Raw genomic sequence first — 23327 nt, forward strand, 5'->3', positions numbered from 1 at the left:
AAAGAGTCTAAATAGACAGAGCGACAGACAGAGCAACAGACAAGTAGGCCGACCGAGTAAGAGAGACATAACGAAAAACAGGCAGAGTAACAGACAGATATAAAAGACAGAGTGACGGACGGACAGCGTGACAAGAGTGACAGACAGAATCAGGCTCAATTGACCGAGTGCGCTCACACCTACAAGGAATACAAGGAATTTGACTCCAGTTTTCAATGACTCTTCGTGGCGACAGTCGCTTCTCTACACAATACACACATCTAATCAATCAAATCTAATCTAATCGAATATAATCCAATCCTAATCCAATCTGAATGAGTCTAATCGAATCTAATTCTAATCCAATCTCGTGTAATGTAATCGAAAATAAATCAAATCGTATCTCATCTCTCCCTCCGGTCGAAACAGATCCATGTTGTTAGTCTTGTGGATTCCTGATGGCAGTCAGCAGTGGGTGAGGGTGGGTGGGGTCAGGGTGGGGGAGGCGGGGGAGGGTCCCGTCCTGTGGATGTATATATTTAGACGTCTTTTCATTACCACACGTGTGCAAAGTGACCGCGACCGGCCCCGGTGCCATCCGTTGAGCCACGTCACCCCGCAAATTCCTCAGACCGGAGCTAATGAGACAATGCTGACCCCTGTCCCTGGTGGACACTCTGACCTCTGACCCCTGTCCGCACCTGAGATCATCAGCCCGACGTACTGTAGGTTTGAGGTTCGGGTTTTCTGAATGATGTTTGTGTGTTTATTTTTGTTTGTTTTTTTGCTGTTGTTTTTTTTGGATAGACAGAAGATGAATAGAGGATAGAATAAAACATAGATATAATAGTACAATAAGGAGAAATCTAGAATCTAGTATGAAAGTAAAAAGATATTCTATTCTATTCTATTCTATTCTATTCTAAATAAAAATATCAGACTAAAAAAAGTTTCCACTTCCTGCCAGATGAAGAGCAGTGTTACCATAGCAACATATACAGTACAGTACATAGTATGTCAAGATGAAATTGTGGAATGTCCCTTTAAGTACGGTAAACAGTCCAAGACCCAGTGTGCCTGTTGCCACGACAACAGCAGCATCCGAGACATTAATAATTAACTGGAAAAGGGCTTTGATTAGGATAGACTCCCAGTAAATAGGAAGTCTGGTCCTGGACGTGTCCACCAGTAGCAGACTGTGGTCGTACTGGACAGCTCCCAGTGTCCACTAGTAGAAGACTGGTTATACTGGGCAGCTCCCAGTAATATAAGGTATAGAGTAACGTGCAGCCAGCAAGTCATCATCATCACAATAACCCCTGACAGGGTGTTCAGTTCACTACTCTCTGAAACACGCCTACTCCTCTCCACCCCTCCTCTAGCCATGCACGAACAGGGCTCCCACATTACCCACAATGCAATCGAATATACGCTGTTGATGCTCCATTTTCGATACTGTTGTTAACGTCAAAATTTCAAATTAAAAAACGGACCAATGAGAGGACCTTTTAATAGCCTGTGGAGTGTGTTTACAAGTTTTGGTCCACTGTTAGTTGCCCTGTTACCACAAAACGAACCCAGGGGAGATTGCAACTTGGTACCGGTTCAGCCCCTGATTCCGAACAAAACAAACAAACCACAGATGTGAAAGCGCTCTAACTAATAAAAAGCAGTGAGCCAGGGTTCTATTGAAGTAAAACGAGCAGTAGTACTAGTATAAGCAGTAGTACTACTACCACCAGTATGTAAACATAACACCCTAAGAACGAAGGGACCTCAGCAGGGTGGAGAGGCGTCCTGAATACTTGTCACTCAGCTGCTAAAAACACATGCAGCAGCAAAACAAGGAGCATGGAGGGAACAAGCCATGCTACATGCCAGGTCCAGCAGAAAGCAGTTGAGACCAATAGAGGCCATGAAAAACCAGGAAAGAAAAAAACAAGAGAAACCAATAGAAACCAGTAAAAACCAGTATAGACCAGTACAAACCAGAAAAGGCCAGCTGAAACAGAAACAAATAGGGACCAATATGAACAAATATAAACCAATTGAAACCAGTAGAAAACAGTAAAGGCCATCGGACACCAGTAGAAAGTAGTAGAAACAAATAGAAACCAGTAGAAACGAGTCAAGACTGATATAAACCAATGGAAACAAGTGGAACTGCCCCAGGTTAACAGATCTGAAGGATCTGGGTCTGGGACCAAAACAGTGGAGTTTTTCATGAAATAAAAGTTGAAATAAGTGAAAAAATCTTTTTGGACAAAACTGCTGCTGGAATACCCATTTAGTAACATGAGTCCCATTCACTACTTACAATACGACTTACTTCAGTGCAGTGTCACTTTATACAGTGGACAGTTTCAGGTTATATTTTTATGTATGTATGTATGTATGTATGTATGTATGTATGTATGTATGTATGTATGTATGTATGTATGAATGTATTTATTATTATTTGTTTGTGTGTGTGTGTGTGTGTGTGTGTGTTTGTGTTTGTGTTTGTGTTTGTGTTTGTGTGTGTGTGTGTGTGTGTGTGTGTGTGTGTGTGTGTGAAGTGTCCACCGCTGAGTGTACGTGACTTGTCCCACTTGGTTCTGGTGTATAAGGCCCCGAGGCCACCCCTGTGGCCTGTGGCCGTGCAGACAGCCCACGACCGCAGGAAAGCCCAGAGCACCCCGCCCTTCAGCCACAGAAGACCCCCCAGCCCTGGGGGAGCAACACCCACGCCCTGCCCTGAGGAGCATAACCCAGTCCCGGAGCGTGCAAAGAGACCCTGAGGCGCACACATACGGTTAATCAGGTACATTTTTTAACCAGTGCAACATTTACTAAATTATGGTGATTTCAGTCCAAACCATGATGTCTTGGTTCTGAGCTCACTTACTACAGGTTAGGGTTAGAAATATAGTAAATTATTTCAATTACTCCATTCACCCATCGACCCTTCCATCCATCCATCCATCCATCCATCATGCATCCATCCATCCATCCATCATGCATCTATCCATCCATCCCCCTAACTTCCCACAACAGGACCTCAACATTGTCATCTCTCCTTCCAAACACCTTCTCATTCATCTACATTCATACACCAATCCATCCCTCCATCCTCCCGACTTCCCAACACTGTTCATCTCCACTTTTCACTACTCCTTCACATCTATCGATCAAACCATCTAGCCATCCATCTGTCTATACCCTATACCTCCACGAGCCCCACATCCACCCTCCCAACTTCCCACAACAGAAACTCAACACTGTTCATCTCTCCTTCCATGTCTTCTCACTACTCTCTCAAATCCATCCCTCTCCCTCCACTCACCCAGAAGAGGAAGGAGTAGAGCAGCAGCAGGCTCTTCAGACAGGTGATGACTGGTCGGGTCGCCATCCTCCGCGGTGCCATGCTGCCGTCGCTCTGAAGCCCTCAGGGAGCGCTCTGCCCCGGGGAGGAGGAGGCTCCGCCCCCAGCGCCGCGGGAGAACCGCACCACCCCGCGTGCGTGGACTGTATGTGTGTGTGGTAACGGGCGTCCTCTGCTGGAGAGGACTGGTTACTGCACGCCAGACCGGATTTTTATTTTATTTTTTATTTCTTACACGAAATACCGTTTTTTAAACTAGAATTTCCTGAGTAAGTGATAAAGAAACTACTATTAGGGCTGGATCCCTATTGTTATTGTTCAGCTTTTTTTCAGGCTAAAATGATCTCAAACATGACAAGGACAAAGACATGGTCTGAGGTCTCGTGAGAACAGGGACGTTTCAGATGTCTTGTCGTTCGAGTTTGATCAACATCGATCTACCTTTGGAACAGAAATGAGTGAAAAGGTGTCGAAATGTCATTTGTTTCAGGAGGGTCACTTTGTGACATCATCATCCAAAGTTATATAAGTCCAAGCTTCATCTTTTGGAACTCATTCCTCTCTAGCCACTTGCAAGTGTGAAATCGAGACAGACAGCTTGAGTCTGGGCTGCATTTGAAGGAAAGTTACAACCATGTGACACGAAACACCCAATCGTACAGTAGGAGCGCTGGTGCTTCTTGCGTTCTCACCCTGGCCGCTGGGAAGGTCCCTGCTTATAACCACAGAGCACAGATTCGAGAACCTCGGATTACGGAACCTCTGAAACCTGTAATACGTACCTAAAATGACTGAACTGGACACTGTGTATTGTTGCCTGCAGCTATAATTATTATAATTATTATAATTATTAAAATTATTATTATAGGTCCAGCCCTGAAGGGGCAGGAGCTGTATTGTTTTTGTTAATGAAAAACTAATGTCAGTGATGTGTGGGTGTCATGGATTTGCCGCACTCACAGACAACATTAATAAAATCTGCATTCATGTCGGGCGGTCCCGACATGAATGTCGTCCAAGTTTGATCCAGATTGGTCCATTATTGTGGAATAATTTAGTGAAAAACATCATCATCATTGCCGAAATGTGACTGGTCAACAACCGGGTCCTCACCAAGATGGTGGCACATGCAGATGTGACTGAGGTCAGACCTTTCTGGATATCATGGATAAGGCAAACTCACAGACAATCTGAATAAGATGTGTATTCGGGGGAGTTCCAACATGGTGTCATTCGAGTTTCATCCAGGTCCAACCAGTACAAAGTAAGAGGTTTGTGATCAACAATGACTACCTCACCAAAGATGGCATCACGCACAGACGTATAATAACAATAATAATCCTTGCACGGATGCGCAAATTGACGGAGTACACAGATCACGTGACAGCACTGCAGTCTACCAGGCCGTCACGAGTGAACTTCTGGATTCATAAACTATACCAGAGGAGAGCCAGGACACCGGGCTCTGTGTGGATCGTTGTTGGCTCCGGCAGTCGGTGTTGTCAGATCCAATCGTCTCCAATCGGTCTGCTCGCCGATCGGACTTTCATCTAATTGCAATTATCCATGTATGGCAAAGACAGTAATCCGTGCAACTTGCAGATATAGTTGCGATTGGACTTTAAAGGAATATAAGATACAAACTCTTAACCATACAAAGTTACAAAGTCACAGGTATTATTTTATTGCTATTAAACTTGAATCAGCTAATTGGATTAAACAAATTGCAGCATATTAAACATAAATCATAAATAATTTCATAAATATCTACGTTTCTCAGGACAACTGACACGCACCAGAGTAAGTCCTACAATACAAAAGCCAATAACGCCACTGTCAGAATTGATTGACATTCCAGAGATAATGTTTACAGACTTCCTGAATTATAATTACTGGTAACAATAACTGTAAGCAATTACACAATAGAAGGAACATGTATTTATTGTGTTTATTTTGTATTTATGTGTTTTGAAATAATTTCATTATTTTTGTGTTTTTGGTTTAGCACACTACACACAATTTATTTCATTATATCCTCTCCAATTGAGGTCAGTTGAAGCACTTGCCTTTGTTTATTTATTCATGGGCTTATATAAGACATGACTATTGTGAAGACAGTTTTCTGTTGATTTACAGAGTGGCATAAAATAATTGTGATAAATAATCGCGATCACAATATTAACTCAAATGATCGTGATCATCATATTCAAGTTCAAGTTCAAGTTCATATTTGCCATAAACATACAGCCCTACTTCAGAATGATAACCACCGTTGATTGCACCGTAGGAAACCCACCCACAGCCACAAACACCACCGATCATAGAACTACACTGTAACCAGGCCGGAATGAATAAACTTCTGCAGTCATAAAACACACCGCAACAGAGAGCCAAAGCACACTCTTCCATTGAACTTTAAGGAAGGGGGCCCACTACCCTGGACCCGACAGATTCCCATTTGACATGTTATAATTCATATTAATCTGTATCTATTGATCTGAGAAACGTGTTCAGGTAAGGCTTCAGGTTCAGGCTTTCCTTTGACAACTGTTATGAAAAGGCTGGACCATTTTTTTACCTAAGTTACATCAGCCAAGTTATTTTTATTAGAACTGGTCTCAAAACTAAGTAAATAACTCACCTATATAAAATAATGACGTTATTTACCCGTGGATGTCACCATATTCACTATCAATAAATCCGTTTTTATATCAGTGATTTGTGCGTATTTTTTGTTTCCCACTTTGCAAACATTATCAAAAAGTAGCATCTAGATGAGCAAACTCTCTGTTCTGGAAAAAACAAGCTCCACCATTTTCCCTGACACATTTTGTGATGCGAAATTCAGATGCAGTTCTTCCGACGATGCAGTTCTTCATGTATAATTACATATCGCATTACGAATCGCCTGATCAGACAAATTGATCTGTATTGGAATGGAGCAGCTATTACACTGTACAATCGATTATTGGTGCAATGAGAACCATTGATAAATATACTGGACATTAGCAGCAAATAACGTGTTTGTATGAAACGACTTTACAATTCTCTCTCTCTCTCAGACTTGTACGTCCCAGGGGATGAAGCTTCCAGGTGCTGCCGGAGGACACTGCAACGCACAACCACACTCAGTCAGTCAGATTATATTCAATCGAGTTATAGTGAATCAGAATGAGATTATATCCAATCAGAATGTATTCAATCAGATTATTAAATCAGAAGCGGATTCGATTAAATTTGAATGTTTTAAATCGTATTATATCCAATCAGATGCTAAGATTACAGCATAATCAGGACAGAATGATCCATGTACCAGGGAGCTGAGGGGGTCCGGGCAGGCCATGCGGACCCTCTCGGGCGTGGCCGGACTGTCCAGTCTGAACGCAGCGCTCAGTCCAGCGTCGGATCTGGACGACGACACAGCGTCTTTGATGGCGAAGAACACCGAGGAGGCCAGAAAGAGGGGGGGCTCCCCCACCGCCTGGGGGGGAGAGGAGGGTAGGAGGGGGGAGAAGGAGGGAGAGGGTATTTGTAGCAAAAACCTTGCATGGTAAAAGCCCTTGGGAGGGTTATTTCACAGTATAAGCCTCTGACAGCGACCTTTCACAGTATAAGCCTCTGACAGCGACCTTTCACAGAAAAAGCCTCTGACAGTGACTCTTTCACGATAAAAGCACGGTACCTTGGAGGCGTAGATGGCCTTGACGTTGGGGGCGTCTCGGAGCAGGGAGACAGTCAGCTGGGTCGGAATGTCGCCAAACGCTGGGATCTTGTACATGCCCGGACCCCGGGTGTAGAGGAAGCCCTGCGGAGAGTAGCGCAACTCCTCCAGGGTGAAGAGACCCAGGCCCTGCATGAAGCCGCCCTCCACCTGGTGAAAAGAGAGGGAATAGAAAGGTAGAACACAGACAGAAGAGAAAATAGGTTTTTCCATCTACACTCTGCTCGTTTTTCAAAAGGATGCGCGGTGGTTCCACCAAGGACACCCAAGAACCAGAACAAGTTTGTGGTGTTCCTCATGTGGTTTTTCATATGGAAGGTTCTTCATTTATTTTGGATGGTGAGAACCACACCCCTCCAAGCTCACGGGGTATTGTAATATGGTTAATAAAGGGACAGGGAAACAAAACATTTAAGGGTAAACACAAATAAATGGTTCTTTGAAGAACCTTGATCTGAAAGGTTTGTTGTGGAACCAATTCTTCTAAAGCAAGAGTTCACAACTTTGTTTTTGGACAATTACTCAGTTTTTGAGGTCCCCAAATTCTGGAGACAAGAGCAATTATTTGTCTTAAGATAGATTTATTTTAATAATATTGGTATCACTTGCTTAGGCATAAATAAATGGGGTGCATTTATATGGCGCTTTTCTAGTCATACCACTCAAAGACCATTACAGTGCATACCTCACATTCACCCATTCACATACATCGATGGCGGTGGCAGCCGTGCAAGGCGCACAACAATGGTAGATAGGGGGTTAAGTGACTTGCTAAGGACACATCAGTACGCTACTGGGATAGCGAACCGGCAATTTTACGATCACTACACGACCCGCTCTACTTCCTGAGCTACTGTCCACAGAGAGAGCGACAAGGAGATACAGAGAGGGCAAGGAACAGAGAGAGACAAAGATGGCGAGAGAGAGAGAGAGAGAGAGAGAGAGAGAGAGCGAGGCAGCTTAGAGAGAGAGACAGAACACGTGGAGATACCAAGGCAGGGAAAACACAAGACGGCATACACTAGGGAGAGAAGCATAACAAGTAACAGAATAACTTCTTACTTACTCCAACTTTTAACGACATTTTGAACTCCAACAGAACCTATTTTGTTTAGTCTGCTCCTTTATCTTTCTGGTGAGTGTTTCATTCGTAAGGATGTGAAGATGTGTTGGTTTGTTCCGGTTCTGACCTGTCCAATGTCAATGGCCGGGTTCAGACTGTGTCCCACATCCATCACGATGGTGCTGTGGAGGTTCTACACACACACACACACACACACACACACACACACACTGCATTTATATGACGCATGATGCACTAAAAACACAGAATAAGGATATAATAGGAAGCATATTTCCCTGAAACAAGTCCTTTATCACCTTGATAGGGAACATGGTTTTAAAGTCTGCATTGCCAAAAATCATTTTTTTTAATGTTTTTGCAATGACAGTGGTTGGCATAGATGAGGCTTTCTGTAGAACCGCCGTGGAAAAGGGATGTTCCCCTTTCTTCGTGGTGCGTTCAAGATCCTTTCTAGGTATGTGATTTCTAATCTTTTCTAGCTATTCTACTTTTTATCCTTATAAACCGTTTCATTTAACTCTTAATATCAGTATTTAATTTGTGTTTGTAAAACAAATCTTGAAAATAAAAGAATGCAAGATTGCACATAAATAGATCTCTGAAATTCAAGAAGGTAACATTACACATGTAAGTGAATCTTTGGCATGCAGTAACATAAACCCATACAAAAAAGAAAGGATCTTTGGGATGCAAGAAGGAAAATCGTACACCAAATAACGTTTTGAAATACAAGAGGATAAACCCTTAAGCCAAACAATAAATTCTGGAATAAGGAATAAATAATAGTTATACACGATAGGAATCTGTGCTTGGGGTAACACAAACGGTAGCTGCAAGGGGGTGTCCAAGCTCAGCAAAAGGGAAGGGCAGTTTAACACATTTATCATACTGTGCCTTACTTTGTCAGTATCCATCTAAGATACATTTTCTGTTTGATCTCATTTTTATCGAAGGAGCGTTCAGGTCATGTAAATCTTCTGTGCCAAATTGCCAGCAGCTTGTTAATCCAGCCATTTTGGGTGGGGTTCATTGCTGTTCATAATAGGGGAGGGGTTCAGGAGACAAAGGCCAGAGATGGCTGTGTCTGCCCTCTTGTCCAGTTCCAACTGTTGAATTGGTTTGATCTTCCAAGATCATTGTCTCACTGTGGGTTTCAGAGGGAGGGGGGCATATTCTCTCTCAAAGTCCAGACATCCTCTTGTTACATATATTGTATGCGTATAATCCCCATCCCTCCCCGGCTCCCAAACATATCACCCAACCCCCAGCATTCTCCGAAGATGACCAAAACAGTGGCATCAAGCACAAACAAATACATGACAGACATACAAAGGCCTCATTTAGATAGACACAAACGGGAAAAGAAAGGAAAAAGAAAGAAAAAAGTGAACGTTTACAATCATCTTTATCGTCATAAAAAACTATTCATTAGATTATGACACTACTGTTCCAAACCATGTTAGAAATAGGTTATGAACGCTCCCAGTCTATTATTTGGGTTAGGTTGTCATAGTAGGTAAGAAAAGGCCTCCAAACTGTTTCAAATTTATTTGCATTCCCCTTCAATGTCAATTTCATATTTTTCAAGCTTCGAGTAAAAAATAATTTCTCTCAGCCATCTTCAATGGTCTGGCTGCACTGATCTCCTCCAATTGAGAAGGATGAGATGTTGAGCTCACAGAGTAGTAAAGGCAACCACATTACACATTTCAGTCAGCCACATTGTGTCCTCAGGCCTCAATCCAAACAGGGCAATAATAGGAATTGGTTTGATTATCATATTATACATTTCACTAGGGGGTTAAAAGACCTTCTTCCAGAAAGTCTGAAGGCTTGAGCATAACCAAAAATGTGCAACCAGGTTAAAGTGGTAAACTTACACCGATCACAGGTGGGATCAGTGTTTGGGTATATCCTTGCCAGTTTCTCCTGATTGAGATGAAGACGATGAACTATTTTAAATTGCATTAGACCGTGTGTAGCACAAGGAGAGGAGAGGAGAGGGTTCAGGCACCAGATTGTATGGGGCAGGTTCTTCAGGGAAGCCTAATTCAAAGGACAGAGGGCCGTGGTCAGAAATCACTATGTTATGATAGGTAAGAAGACTAGAAGAAGGTATAAGTTTTGCATCTAAAATAAAGTAGCCAATTCTAGAGAAAGAAAAAGCCCAACCTGTAGGAAAATGTGCACGCCATGACGCCACCATTCCATATTGTTCAATGAAATTATTAATAGCTGCGGCCATTTTAGTTCGGGGGTGCAGATCGGAATAAAGACTTATTGAGTTTTGGGCAAAGAAATAGTTGAAGTCACCCCCAATAACTAGGTGATGATTATTAATATCGGGGATATAGGAAACAAAAGGAATTAATAAAAGCACAGTCACTGGCAAGGACAACCACTTATCGAAAAGCTGGCTTGTGACAATAACAAATATACAATTTGGGTCTGCAATTATTTTGTCACTTTAAAAATAAATACCTTGGTGTATAAGAACAGCTGTGCCCCTAACCTTAGAATCCATGGAATAAAAAACTTTCCATACTCAGCTCCTCTAAAGTCTTGAAACATCTGCCCTACATAAGTGTGTCCCTTGAAGGAAGGCCACTCCTATCCCCAGTTGATCTACTGTAGAGAAGCCAGGAATTTGTTCCTCTTCACAGGGTGATTTAAAGACTCCACTTTCCGATAACATTTACATTTACATTTAGTCATTTAGCAGACGCTTTTATCCAAAGTGACTTACAAGGGGGAATAACATTCAAGCTACATTGCGACAGAGACATTAGTGTAACAATAAATACTGCTAGGTGGTGCTAAGTAATTGTAGGTTAGGACAGGAGGTACTCACTGAAGAGCTGGGTCTTCAAGTGCTTCTTAAAGACAGAGAGGGAGGTCCCTGCTCTGGTCATTTCTGGCAGCTCGTTCCACCAACGTGGAACTACAAATGAGAATAGCCTGGATTGCCGTGGCTGTATGGCCGGCAGAGCCAGGCGACGCTCATTTGACGAGCGATAAATAACCTCTCTAACGCTATTCCTAACCATACTCAATGAATAGAAAGATCAAGAGGACCACCCCCCCCCATCCGCACTTATTCAAATTAAGTGCGTCAAAACCCCAAAAAACTTGTGTAAAAGAGGTGCATTGTGGTATACAAAAAAATGAATGAAATGAAAATACAAAAAATGAACCGCAGTTAAGCAAGGTGTAGAAGGGAGTATTTCACTCCTACGTCCTGGTAATGCTGCATATGAACCACCATAGGCCGCAGAGGACCTGCTGGTAGCAGCAGTCTCAGGGTCCGGTGAGCCTAGTCCACCACGGGCGACGAGTAAAGCTCTCTTCCCTGAAAACCTCGCTCGGTCAGGAGCTTTTCCATGCAGGCGTGGTGGTGGTTTCCTTCTATTCTCCTGTAGTCCAGTCACCCTAATTGTTGCTCCTACTCAAGAAGTTTTCTAGAATACCCAACTTGTTATGTAGTTTGGTGTTCTCTGCCTGCAGAGCGGTATGAGTTGCCCGTCCACCTCCATCAGAGATTTCAATGTCCGCGACTTTTTTCGACACGTGCAGGGACAGTAACTTGGAGGGTTGATACAGAAGGACGTAACCCTGCTAGTATTTCATCCTCCATTCCCGCCATGTCCGCTTTGATACCCTCTCTCAGCTCCTTCAATACCTGTGTCAGTATCTGAAATACCATGTCACAGACCCACTAGAACCAGAAGAACCACAAGATTCTGAAGAACCAGAAGGAAATGTTGGAATACCACCACTCTGCCATGACCCAGAAGTCCTCGGCTTAAAAATAATTTTGATTAAAATATGCAATACATGCAATATTGAAAGTGATGAGATACCCAATTTCACTTGGACCTAGTCATTGTAATTGACTGAATTACTTGTGATTTTGGAAATGTAAATAATTTAATAGACGGACCTTGTGGCTTCCAGTCAGACAGTCTATCTCCACCTCGGAACAGGCCACTCCGTAGCTGAAGTAGTTGAAGGGTCTTCCGGAGTTGGTCTCAAAGTTGTATCCCAGATCAGGAGTTCTGCACGGGAACCAGAGGGAAATACTGAAATACCATGTCACAGACCCACAAGAACCAGAAGAACCAAAAGATTCTGAAGAACCAGAAGGAAATGTTGAAATACCAGGTCACAGAACCAGGAGAACCAGAAGAACCACAGAACAGAACAACAACAATGAAATGCTGCTCACTTTCTAGCCCTTCCTGCACCTGTTTGAAATCTATCTATCTATCTATCTATCTATCTATCTACCTATCTATCTATCTATCTATCTATCTATCTATCTATCTATCTATCTATCTATCTATCTATCTATCTATCTGTAAGTATGTGAAGCTTGGACTGCAAGACTGGACTGTGATTAAAGGAAAATATCTGTACTTTTGAACATAAACCATACTTTTGGACAATTGGGAGTAAAGCGAAGTGATTGCCATCACATTCTTTTCAACTGATTGAGTGTTAATAGAATAGCTTCGTCCGGCTTCCACACACAGGACTGCCATACGTGGTACAAAGGGGAAATCAAGACCACGTTCTTCAGCAACCACGATTGACCCTCAAAATACCAGCTATACCAGGCTTTGTTAACGACCATTGCTTCTGCTGACTGTAGTCATTCATAACTGCACTAGAGTAATATAAATGTTTGCGTAATCCTACTTGTAGAATCCATTGGCGGAGAGATTGACCCTGTCGTAGTAGGCGTTTTTTACCTGGAGGACAAGGAAAGACGGTATATTTAGATTAGAAATGCTGACATTACTGTAGTAAAACATTTTTAAATTCAATTCTGGAAATGTATCAATCTTGGTATTGTCTGTTGTGTGTGTGTGCGCACGCGCGTGTGTGTGTGTGCGTGTGTGCGTGTGTGTGTTGTAGAGCCAGTACTTTCCCACCAGGCATTTCAACAACAACAAGGGTCTAGAAGGATCTTCACAGTCTGTTCTCCCAGAACTTGGATGTCGATAAACGGAAGCAGTTTGGAAGTTGTCTGGAAGTTTTTTGGAAGTGCTCAGAGGATAGATGATGTCACAACTCACCCAATCTTCCCACGATCCTTTTGGGTTTTTGGTCTTATAGGGCTCCAGACGCTTCTGGAGGATCTCGCAGGCGTTCTGCAGCATGTGAGATATTGTTATACAGTGTTATTAATTATTTGTTATATTATTATTTACAGTTCTGGTGTGTGTGTGTGCATATGAGTGTGTGTGTGTGTGTGTGTGTGTGTGTGTGTGTGTGTGTGTATGTGTGTGTGTACCTGCACGGCGGCTCCATTCAGGTCAGAAGATGCTGAAGCAGCAGTCGGGCTGGTGTTTGGTACCGTGTTGGTGCTGGTCTCTGAGATGTGGATCTTACTACAGGACACGCCCAGAACCCTGCTGGCTACCTGGGCACATTACACACAGTACACATAGTACACACAACACACACAGTACCCACAACACACATAGTACACACAATACATATAGTACACACAGTACACGCTCAGTACCTGGATCATCTTGGTGTGCAGCCCCTGTCCCATCTCTGTCCCACCATGGGTCAGAAGAACAGAACCATCTGTGTAGATGTGGACCAGAGCTCCTGCCTGGAGCACACACCAGACGTAATTAAACCAGTGGTGCAAACCAGTGGTAATTTAACCCAGCAGTTTAAACCAGTAGCAGTTTAAACCTGTGGCAGTCAAAATCAGCAATTAGGGTTAGTTTAAACCAGTAGTAGGCAGTAGTTCAAACCAGTAGCAGTCTTAAACAAGTAGTACTTTAAACCAGTAGTGAGGGTAGTTACGTAGAAAGGGTTAGAGTATACGCGTAGTTAGGGTCAGTGTAAACCATGGTTACTTGGTTGAGGAAGGTTGCTGTAAAACCGATTCCAAACTTGGTGGGGATGATGGCCAGACCTTGTTTGGTCCAACGGTTCTGTCTGAACCAAAACACACACACACACACAACGTCAGAACTGAGGTTCTAGATGAGATTCTGGCATCGTGTGTGTTCTATTTGGGGTTCTAGATGTCGCTCCGGTTGTGGTTCTAGTTCTGTCGGACCTGTTGTAGCTCTGGATGGCGGCTCTGCGTTGGTGGTAGTTGGACCTGGACAGACATTCCTCCCAGCAGCGCTCCAGTGTCAGCTGGTCCAGAACCTGGTTGAAGGGAGTCAGCTCACCCTGAACGTACAGGTTGATACGACGCACCTGCACACACACATGCACACACCCATACACACGGCCAACACACACACACACACACACACACACACACACACACACACACGGTCAAAAACCTCAAATCCTGCCTCTTAATCAAACCATTCTTATTGAGTTATAATAAAGAAGCATTGAAGATCTTCAACGTAGAACATCTTTTGTTTGTTTCTGAAGGACAGTAAACTGCCTGTACATGTACAGTGCTGAATGTGTACTTGTACCTCCTCTGCTGGCTTGCCCAGACTCTGCGCCACATCGCTCATCCAGCTCTCGGCGACCATCATGCCTTGCGGTCCTCCGAACCCCCTGAAGGCTGTGTTGGACGGCAGGTTGGTCCTGCAGACGAAGCCGCAGCCTCGGATGTTGGGGATGCTGTAGGAGTTTTCCATGTGGAACAGAGCGCGCTCCATGACCTGGGAGACAGAGAAGATCGTTTAGTACTCTCTGAACTGTCTCTTGTGGTCCAAGTTGTGTTCCAAAATGAAGTTCACCAAAAGCCAAGAACTCCTGAAGTACCAGGATGTGTTCTCACTCCACCCTGAATACAGAGGATGCATCAGTTGGCGGCCCTGGGTAACTGAACTGAACGGGGGCTATTCATAAAACATTCCTAATACCTGAAAGTGGGGGGACAAAAAATCCGGGTGTCCCCCCTATTCCGGCACCTCTGCGGAGAAGTGGTTTCCCGTAGCAACGGTCATTACTAACAGATCAGCGGCTGACTCACGGACAGAGAAAGGTCCAAGGAGTTTCCAGCGTTGCTGTAATAAGTCAAGTCCAGAGCCAAGATCTTCCCCGAGTCCATGTAGCCCACCTGGAGGAGGGGGAGAAGAGTGTTTTTATGGTCCAAGTAGAAGACTTCTCCTCCTCTCCTCCTCCTCTCCTCCTCCTCTCCTCCTCCTCTCTCACCTTATATTTTCCATAGAACGGGTGTCTTCCTCCGGAAACCAGCATGTCCTCATCTCTGTCCAACATACACCTGACCGGTTGTTTCAACCTGGAAAACAGTGCAGTGTGTTAGTAATATTTGTGTAGTATTAGTGTACAATTTGTGTCGTATCTCTGCAGTGTGTAGTACTTGTTAGCAGCAATGGCCACCACGGTGGACAGCAGTGTACTGCGACTCTCCTTCCCTCCGAAGCCTCCACCCATCCTCTTCACCCGGACCACCACTCGGCTGGAGGGGACTCCTAGGCACATGGCCACCAGGGACTGGGGAAGGGACATATTATGGGATGTCATGGCATTATGGTATATCCTGCAGTGACCAAATGAGACCTACTAAGTAGCCATAGTTCTACGTAATTATAATCCCTTGTTCCCTAACTAGGAGGTACCGCTGGCCCCTAACTAGAGGTATCATTGGTCCCTAACTAGCAAGTATCCTTGCTTCCTTGCTTCCTTCCTAATGAGGAAGAATCCCTGGTCCCCAATGCTAACCTCCTGAACTAGAAAGTATCCTGGCTCTCTAACTTGGAAGAATCCTTTGTCCCTTACCCTAAACTCCCTAACTATGAAGTATCCACGCTCCCTAACTAGGAAGTATCCCAGCTGCCTAACAGACCCACAGTGTGTATAGTGTGTGTATAATGTGAATTAGTACTTGTGTTTTGGCAGCGGACTGTGTGGAGACGAACAGCTCTATCTCTCCGTCTTCTCCTCTGGGAACTGCCACCGTCACGTTGGTTTCCAGGTAGAAATGTTCCTGACCCCCGATGTGGATCTCACCTGAGGACACAGGGAATAGAACCCCCAACCCACTGAGCTACACAGGGAATGTAACCCCCAACCCACCGAGCTACACAGGGAATAGAACCCCCAACCCACTGAGCTACACACACACACACACACACACACACACACACACACACACACACACACACACACGCAAACACACACACACACACACACACACACACACAAACACCTACCTTCTAGGATGTGGTCAGCCTGTCTAAATCCAGCCTCCAGGTCTCCTCTCTGGATCGTTCTGATTGGCTGAAAAAAGGACTGTGCCGCTATGGCGTCCTGTCAATCAAAGACAGAACGTAAATATATAAACTGAATATTATTGATACAGGTACTCCTCACTTAACGACCCACCTGAACGACCGTTCAGACTAAGGACCAGCTCTCTGACCAGTCTGTATTGTACACTGTGTACAATGATGCGACGTGGGCGCGGCGTCTCAGCATCAAGCATCTCATTGCGCATCACCCTTTACACACTGTATACAATATATATACTATAATCACTATATATACTATATACACTATATACACGATACACATCTCATTTCATCACCGTTCTCAGTGTCGTTCCCGCAGTCTGTCAGTATTCACTACACTCGCGTTTGCAATGGCCACGCCCCCTCACCGTGAAATAACACAGGTCCTCGCTTCTCGACCAATTCACTTAAGTAGGGAGTACTTGTATTGATATTTATTACATGGCTCTGTGGAGTACTACATTCTGATTGGTCAATCGTGGCAATGGTTCCTTGTCCCTCGTATCACTCCGCTGACATGCTAATGCTAACATTAGCTAGTGGCGCCATCTGGTGACCGTGCATAGAAGCTACAATGGAAGACTTGAGATGAATGAGCACATCGCTATCAAGATCCCCAAAGTCTAAAGTCCCATTTGGCAACTCATTCACATCCACAATCGTAATGTAAATGTCCAAATTAATATTATTAACAGTAAATAGGTTTGTCTGGTTAGGGTTAATACTTTTTTTTTGCAGTGGAACAGTTTGCTTTGTTTCTCGGAGGAAGCTGTTAAACTACAGACACTAGTTATAAAATCATTTCAGATCAATATTCAGAGCATTATTGTGTTTAGTAAGTAGTGTGTAATAAACACGATAACATCCGGCCAGACGCTCATGATCACTAAATAACCCCCTTCAGAGTGACAAGACCCGTCACCCTGTCGGGGATTATCATCTGTTTGTTATTATCCCTTAGTCCTACAACAATACGATTCCATATAAACACACCAACCTGTATGGTGATGATGACAGGGTGAATCTCTTGGTATTTCACCCTCACCGCCTTTGCCGCTCGCTGAGCATGAAGCTGCGAGTCTGCGACCACAGCTCCGATGATGTGGCCCACGCACGTCACCTGCAACAGATATATTGACAAATATATACAATACATACACACACATCATGCACATAACAGGACAATTTTGAGGGCGATATTTGGGGTAACATTTGCTGGCCATGGCCCATGAATAGGAACAACAGGGTGCAGAGGATTGTGGGTAATTTTTTAAACTGTCAACTTCTTCTTCAACTTCTCCAGCTACACATCATATCCACACACACACACACACACACACACACACACACACACACACACACACACACACACACACTGACCCTGTCCTCAGCAAGCACAGTTTCGTCCAGCAGGATTGGTCCCGTCCTGTTGGATCCTGGGATATCTTTGGCCAAAACACACGTTACCACACCGGGCATCTTCTCTGCTTCAGACACGTCTATAGAGCTGCACGCACGCACGCACGCACGCACGCACGCACGCACGCACGCACGCACGCACGCACGCACGCACGCACGCACGCACGCACACACACACACACACACACACACACACACACACACACACACACAAACAAATGATCCCATTAGAATTCATATAGACAGTATAATATGTAAGGTATAATGTGCAGCCTCCCAGTCATTATCTCAAATTATTCCCCAGCGGTGTGAAATACTGGCTTCTGATTGGTCAATGGCGGCAATGGCTTCTGGTTCCTTGTATCGCTCCGCTTACATGCTAACGCTAACGCTAGCTAATGGCGCCATCTGGTGACGATACATAGAAACAATAATGGAAGACTTTAATCCAATCATAAAATGTCTGGGTTATTTTCGGCTGCACAGTATCCCACTGTCTACTTGCTGCTGAATAAGTAATTAATACATTGAGACAAAATAATAATTGGGTCCCCAGAATGGAATAATAATTAGAATTACTAGAATAATAATTCTATAGTATAATATGTCTAGTTTAAGGGAAGAGTAGTAGTAGTAGTACCATGCAGTGGTAGTAGTACCACGCAGTAGTTGTAGTACCATGCTGTAGTAGTACCATGTATTAGTTGTACAATGCAGAAGTAGCACCATGTAGTAGTAGTACTATGTAGTAGTAGTATCATGCAGTAGTAGTCGTATCACCATGCAGTAGTAGTACCATGCATTAGTAGTCGTACCATGCAGTAGTAGTACCATGCAGTAGTACAATGCAGTAGAAGGAGTACCATGTATTAGTAGTGCCATGCAGTAGTTGCAGTAGTACAATGTAGCTATGAATACTTACAGTATTTGAGCGTGGGCCTTGGTGCTCGTGACCAGCGCGAGGTGAAGCTCGTTCTTGTACATGGGGATGTCATCACAGTAGACGGCCTCCCCTGTGGCCTGCTTCAGGGCGGAGAGGTGCATCATGGGACGTCCCACCACATCCTCCTGCCTCTGTCCCTTGGGTACGGCCTGGAGAAAAAATGGAAATATATAATAATAATAATGATAATGATACCGGTACTCCTCACTTACCGACCTACCCGTTTAATGACCGTTCAGACTTAGGACCAGCTCTCCGATCAGTCTGTATTGTGCGCTGGTACAATATTGCGGCGTCTCAGCGTCAAGCTCATTGCGCATCATTATTAATTACAAAAACGTTTTTAAATTAAAAAAAACATTTCATTGTATTTTTTTCTTTAAAACCTTCAAAGATGGATCATCACTGATAGATAGGAACTTATGTTAGGGCGTACTACATCCAAGCGACTTGCACCTGTACATTTTTGAACTTGAGGTGATAATCAAAATGGATCGGACAGGCGGGACAGTCCCCCTGTCTGATAACTCAGTCAGACGCAGGATTGATGAGATGGCAGAGAATGTGTCAGAACAGCTGATAACGAGTGTACGAGAGAGTCATTTTTATGGAAAAGGGAGACGTGGGCCAGGCGAGTTGACCTGTCAAACTTTGACTCGTTTGAGAATCTGTCGTATTTTTTGACGGAGGACGGCTTCCCGCCACCGTGATCAATCATGTCAAAGAGCACCTGCACGGTTTGGGGACCAAGCTGCGCGAACACTTCCCCATCCCAGATGTGCAGTGCAGCTGGATGGAAAACCCCTTGGCCAGCCACAGTGACGAGACCCTCGCAGGCCTGAGCGCAGAAGAGAAGGACGATCTCGCGGAGCTCTCCTGCGACAGCGCATTGAAACCGGCTTTCTCACAGAAGTACCTGACTAACTTTTGGCTTCATGGTGCTTCTGAGTATCCCGCTCTGTCCAACAGAGCTGTGCCATTTCTGCTGCCTTTCCCGACGACGTATCTCTGTGAAACTGGCTTTTTCGACGCTTGTGGCATTAAAGACAAAATACAGGAATAAACTGAATGTTGATCCAGATCTTTGCCTGAGACGGTCGTCCCTTAAGACAGACATCAAGCATTTAGTGTCTGCCATACAACATCAGCCTTCTCATGAGGGAAGTTAATATTAATGTGCTCCTGTTATTGTTAGTTTTACGTTACAAACGTTATGCAAAAGTTCCATAGATATAAGGTTATTTTTTAACCCACCACTTTATTTGTTTTACCATACTACTGCACTGTATGTATGATAATGCATATGATTGTTACAATATGTGACCGACCGCAGACTTTAGGTACATTTGATGGCTTTTGACGTTTTTTTTTTGCATCATTTGAAAGTGAAGAATCTTCAACAAAGCTTCAAAACAAGTTGTCACTTGTTCAAATCAAGCAAATATTTTTAAAGCTATGATTTGGTAATGACAAGGGTGTGGCAAACTGTGTTTCTGAGATAATCACCTTCAACGTTTTTCCCCACACTTGGCTTCGTTCAGCCAACTCCCAGAATGCAAATGGGATGATAGACCAACAAAGCTGCATGGCTACTTGTCAAATAGCCACTTGACACCCTGCTGATTTGTGGATTCATTGTGAATTGGGAATCTCTGCATTGTTCTTGTGTTTTGAGGGAATGTTGAACAGCGTCATCGACACACAACATCTTTTGTTTTTAAAAAGGCTTTTATTTAACAGTACGATTATTTAGGAGTTTAAAAGTGCGGACAACACAACATAATGTAGAGTCTATCAATAATATGAGTCTCTGTATATCAGCCTCGGTTTGTCAGTTAATAGGTTAATGTGCGTATGCCAAATATCTTCAAAGTTCTTGGTGTTATTATGTGGGCTAACCCCACCCTACCCCAGCTACACTCTGAGAGCCTGTTTGGGGCCTTTTCATTTTCTTTTCGCCCCTGGCTGCATTTGCAGGTAAACTTGAGAACTTGTCTGTTGCAACTTGTTCATAATTTGCATCACCAACCTCAACGTACTTCATCACGTCATCAACTTCTTCCGTTGTAACAACAACAACAACTATCGTCGGTCCCCTCGTCGGTGGTTCTTGAAAATATTCGGTTTCATCGTCACATTCAGGTTGAAATCCGCTGTTTAAAATGTTCTCCAAGTCCGGGATTACGCCGGTAACAGTTTCAGCATCGCTGTCGTTCTCTGTGTCGCTGTCGGAGAACTGACTATCGTCGCGGAAAATGAAGTCCAGTGCGCGCTGCTTACGCTGACTTGGATCTATCGCACTGGTCAGATTAAGTTCTGCGATATGATTTAGATCCGCCACCCGCTTCTCGTAATCCATAACAACACGGAGATTTGTGGAAAGGAGTTTCGACAAAGAAGTGAAACCGAAGGATCCTCGTCTTGTTTACAAAGTGACGTCAGCATTACTTCTTTGTAGTACGATTTAAAGGTTGAACTCTGACAAAACAGTTTCACATTGTGACTTCACATCACATGGAATATGGAGGAATGATCTTCACCTGGCCGGTCGCTTTAAAGGAAACGGCGTTATTCAGCGCTATTCAGCATCTCCGTAAGTAAACTCTGTTTCCCCATGTAATCTAAAGGCAATATTTAACTTCACGGTTAAAATTTTTTCTGCTATTTATAAATCAAACTCGGCTTTGAAAATACGTTTAGATAAAAAAACCCACAAAGGAACATGAATCTACAGTATATACACTATACTGTATATACTGTACACTATATTCACTATATATACGTATATATACCATATATACTATATACACTGTATATACACTGTATACACCTCATCACAGTTCTCAGTCTCAGTATCGTTCCCGCAGTCTGTCAGTATTCACTACACTAGCGTTCGCAATGGCCACGCCCCCTTACCGTGAAATAACACAGGTCCTCACTTATCGACCAATTCGCTCAACGACCTGGTTGTAGGAACAGAACTCGGTCGTTAAGTGAGGAGTACCTGTAACGATAATGATAATGTAATGATAGTAATGCTACTACTACCACTACTACTACTTCTACTACTACTAATAATAATATCAGCAGTAATTAAAAAATATATATATATATATATTACAAATAATTACAAATAAAATAAATAAAGTGAAATAAAGCAAAGTAAAGCAAAAGTTTAATAAAGTAATAATGACCTGGTAGAGTTGAATGCTACTTGGTGTTTCGTGGTGATAGAGCTCCGTAGCAGAGAGACAATCAGGACGTAACTTCTCCACAGAATCCACCCCCTAAGGGAGAGGGAGAGGGAGAGTTCAGTCACAAAGTCACCCCTTCCCCTCTCCTCTGTGGTTGGTTGAGAAACAGGAAGTGGATGGCGGCACCTCCTCCTCCTGCAGTCTCCTCAGGACAGTCAAGTAGAACTTGTAAAATAGACTCAGGGTCAAAGTTCGTCGGTAGGTCACCATACCGCCGGGCGCTGAGGGGTCAAGGGTCATCTCCTCGGCCAATGAGGAGCAGGCCTGCTGGAGGAGCTCCTCCCCCCAACGACTGGAAAAGAGTTAAATCAGATGGATAGATAGACAGATGGATAGATGGATCGATGGATAGATGGACAGATGGATAGATGGGTAGATGTACACTATATTTACTATATATATATATATATGTATATATATACTATGCATATATACTATATACACTATATACACTGTATATACACTGGTATACCAGTGGTACACAGATAGATGGATAGATGGATAGATAGATGGATAGATAGATAGATAGATAGATAGATAGATAGATAGATAGATAGATAGATAGATAGATAGATAGATAGATAGATAGATAGATAGATAGATAGATAGCTCTTTACCGTCCAATCAGTTTTCTAGCTGTTTGATTGGCCAGGACCGTCATTGGAGCCATCCCACCATAGCTGAGCTTCATGTCCTTGACCACTGTTGTCCCAGTGACGAAGGTGACGCTCATCGCCGTGGTGACGATGCTGATGTCGTCCTCCCGCCGAGGAGCCTGCTTGAAGGCTGAGAAATGTTGACCCTGAAGGAGGTAAAAACATTTTCTTTTTTTTCTGAATGATAGCGCAAATAATAATAATAATAATAACAACAATAATAGATTTATTTATAGAGCACCTTTAAAAACTGAGTTTACAAAGTGCTTTAACAGATGAAATAAAAGCAGCATAAAAGAGTTTTCAGACCATTAATTTAGAAGGCAAAAGAACATTAATAAACAGGAATTAAATTAATTCATGAAATTGTAAAAGCAGATAAAGAGACAATAAAAATAAATCAATACATACAATATGATCATACGTAATAGAAATAAAAGGAAAATATATTAATTCATAAATAAGTAAAAATAAATAGAAAAGGAGAGGGGGCGACATTACATAAAAGTAGATCTATAAAAATGGGTTTTGAGAAAGTGGCTTAAAGTCAAGGGGCCCTGACAGAAAAGGCACGGTCACCTTTAATTGTATGTCTAAACTTTGGAACAGCCGGGAGGGTCTGAGGCTGGGCACCGGCTCATATGGGGTAAACAAA

General features: G+C 43.4%; 2 protein-coding genes across 2 annotated transcripts in view; both read right to left on the reverse strand.

Annotated features, from left to right (window-relative positions):
- Window positions 1-3385, reverse strand: part of LOC307248163 (tetraspanin-7-like) — a gene marked incomplete at both ends in the record, with an annotated part of 6409 nt that extends 3024 nt beyond the window's left edge. The window contains one exon of the mRNA XM_080024430.1: window positions 3305-3385. Coding sequence (XP_079880556.1) covers window positions 3305-3385 — 81 coding nt within the window. The remainder of the gene's footprint in view (window positions 1-3304) is intronic.
- Window positions 3386-6401: 3016 nt separating this feature from the next.
- Window positions 6402-23327, reverse strand: part of xdh (xanthine dehydrogenase) — a gene marked incomplete at both ends in the record, with an annotated part of 34284 nt that continues 17358 nt past the window's right edge. The window contains 23 exons of the mRNA XM_080023819.1: window positions 6402-6452; window positions 6657-6824; window positions 7026-7214; window positions 8255-8320; window positions 12089-12203; window positions 12847-12899; window positions 13227-13301; window positions 13445-13573; window positions 13679-13774; window positions 14028-14109; window positions 14234-14379; window positions 14613-14804; window positions 15119-15205; window positions 15301-15388; window positions 15470-15603; window positions 15995-16119; window positions 16323-16419; window positions 17398-17520; window positions 17781-17907; window positions 18742-18911; window positions 21957-22049; window positions 22143-22308; window positions 22634-22818. Coding sequence (XP_079879945.1) covers window positions 6402-6452; window positions 6657-6824; window positions 7026-7214; window positions 8255-8320; window positions 12089-12203; window positions 12847-12899; window positions 13227-13301; window positions 13445-13573; window positions 13679-13774; window positions 14028-14109; window positions 14234-14379; window positions 14613-14804; window positions 15119-15205; window positions 15301-15388; window positions 15470-15603; window positions 15995-16119; window positions 16323-16419; window positions 17398-17520; window positions 17781-17907; window positions 18742-18911; window positions 21957-22049; window positions 22143-22308; window positions 22634-22818 — 2757 coding nt within the window. The remainder of the gene's footprint in view (window positions 6453-6656; window positions 6825-7025; window positions 7215-8254; window positions 8321-12088; window positions 12204-12846; window positions 12900-13226; window positions 13302-13444; window positions 13574-13678; window positions 13775-14027; window positions 14110-14233; window positions 14380-14612; window positions 14805-15118; window positions 15206-15300; window positions 15389-15469; window positions 15604-15994; window positions 16120-16322; window positions 16420-17397; window positions 17521-17780; window positions 17908-18741; window positions 18912-21956; window positions 22050-22142; window positions 22309-22633; window positions 22819-23327) is intronic.

Source organism: Zeus faber, assembly GCF_960531495.2.
Source record: "Zeus faber genome assembly, chromosome: 2".
In the NCBI taxonomy this organism is placed as follows: domain Eukaryota; kingdom Metazoa; phylum Chordata; class Actinopteri; order Zeiformes; family Zeidae; genus Zeus; species Zeus faber.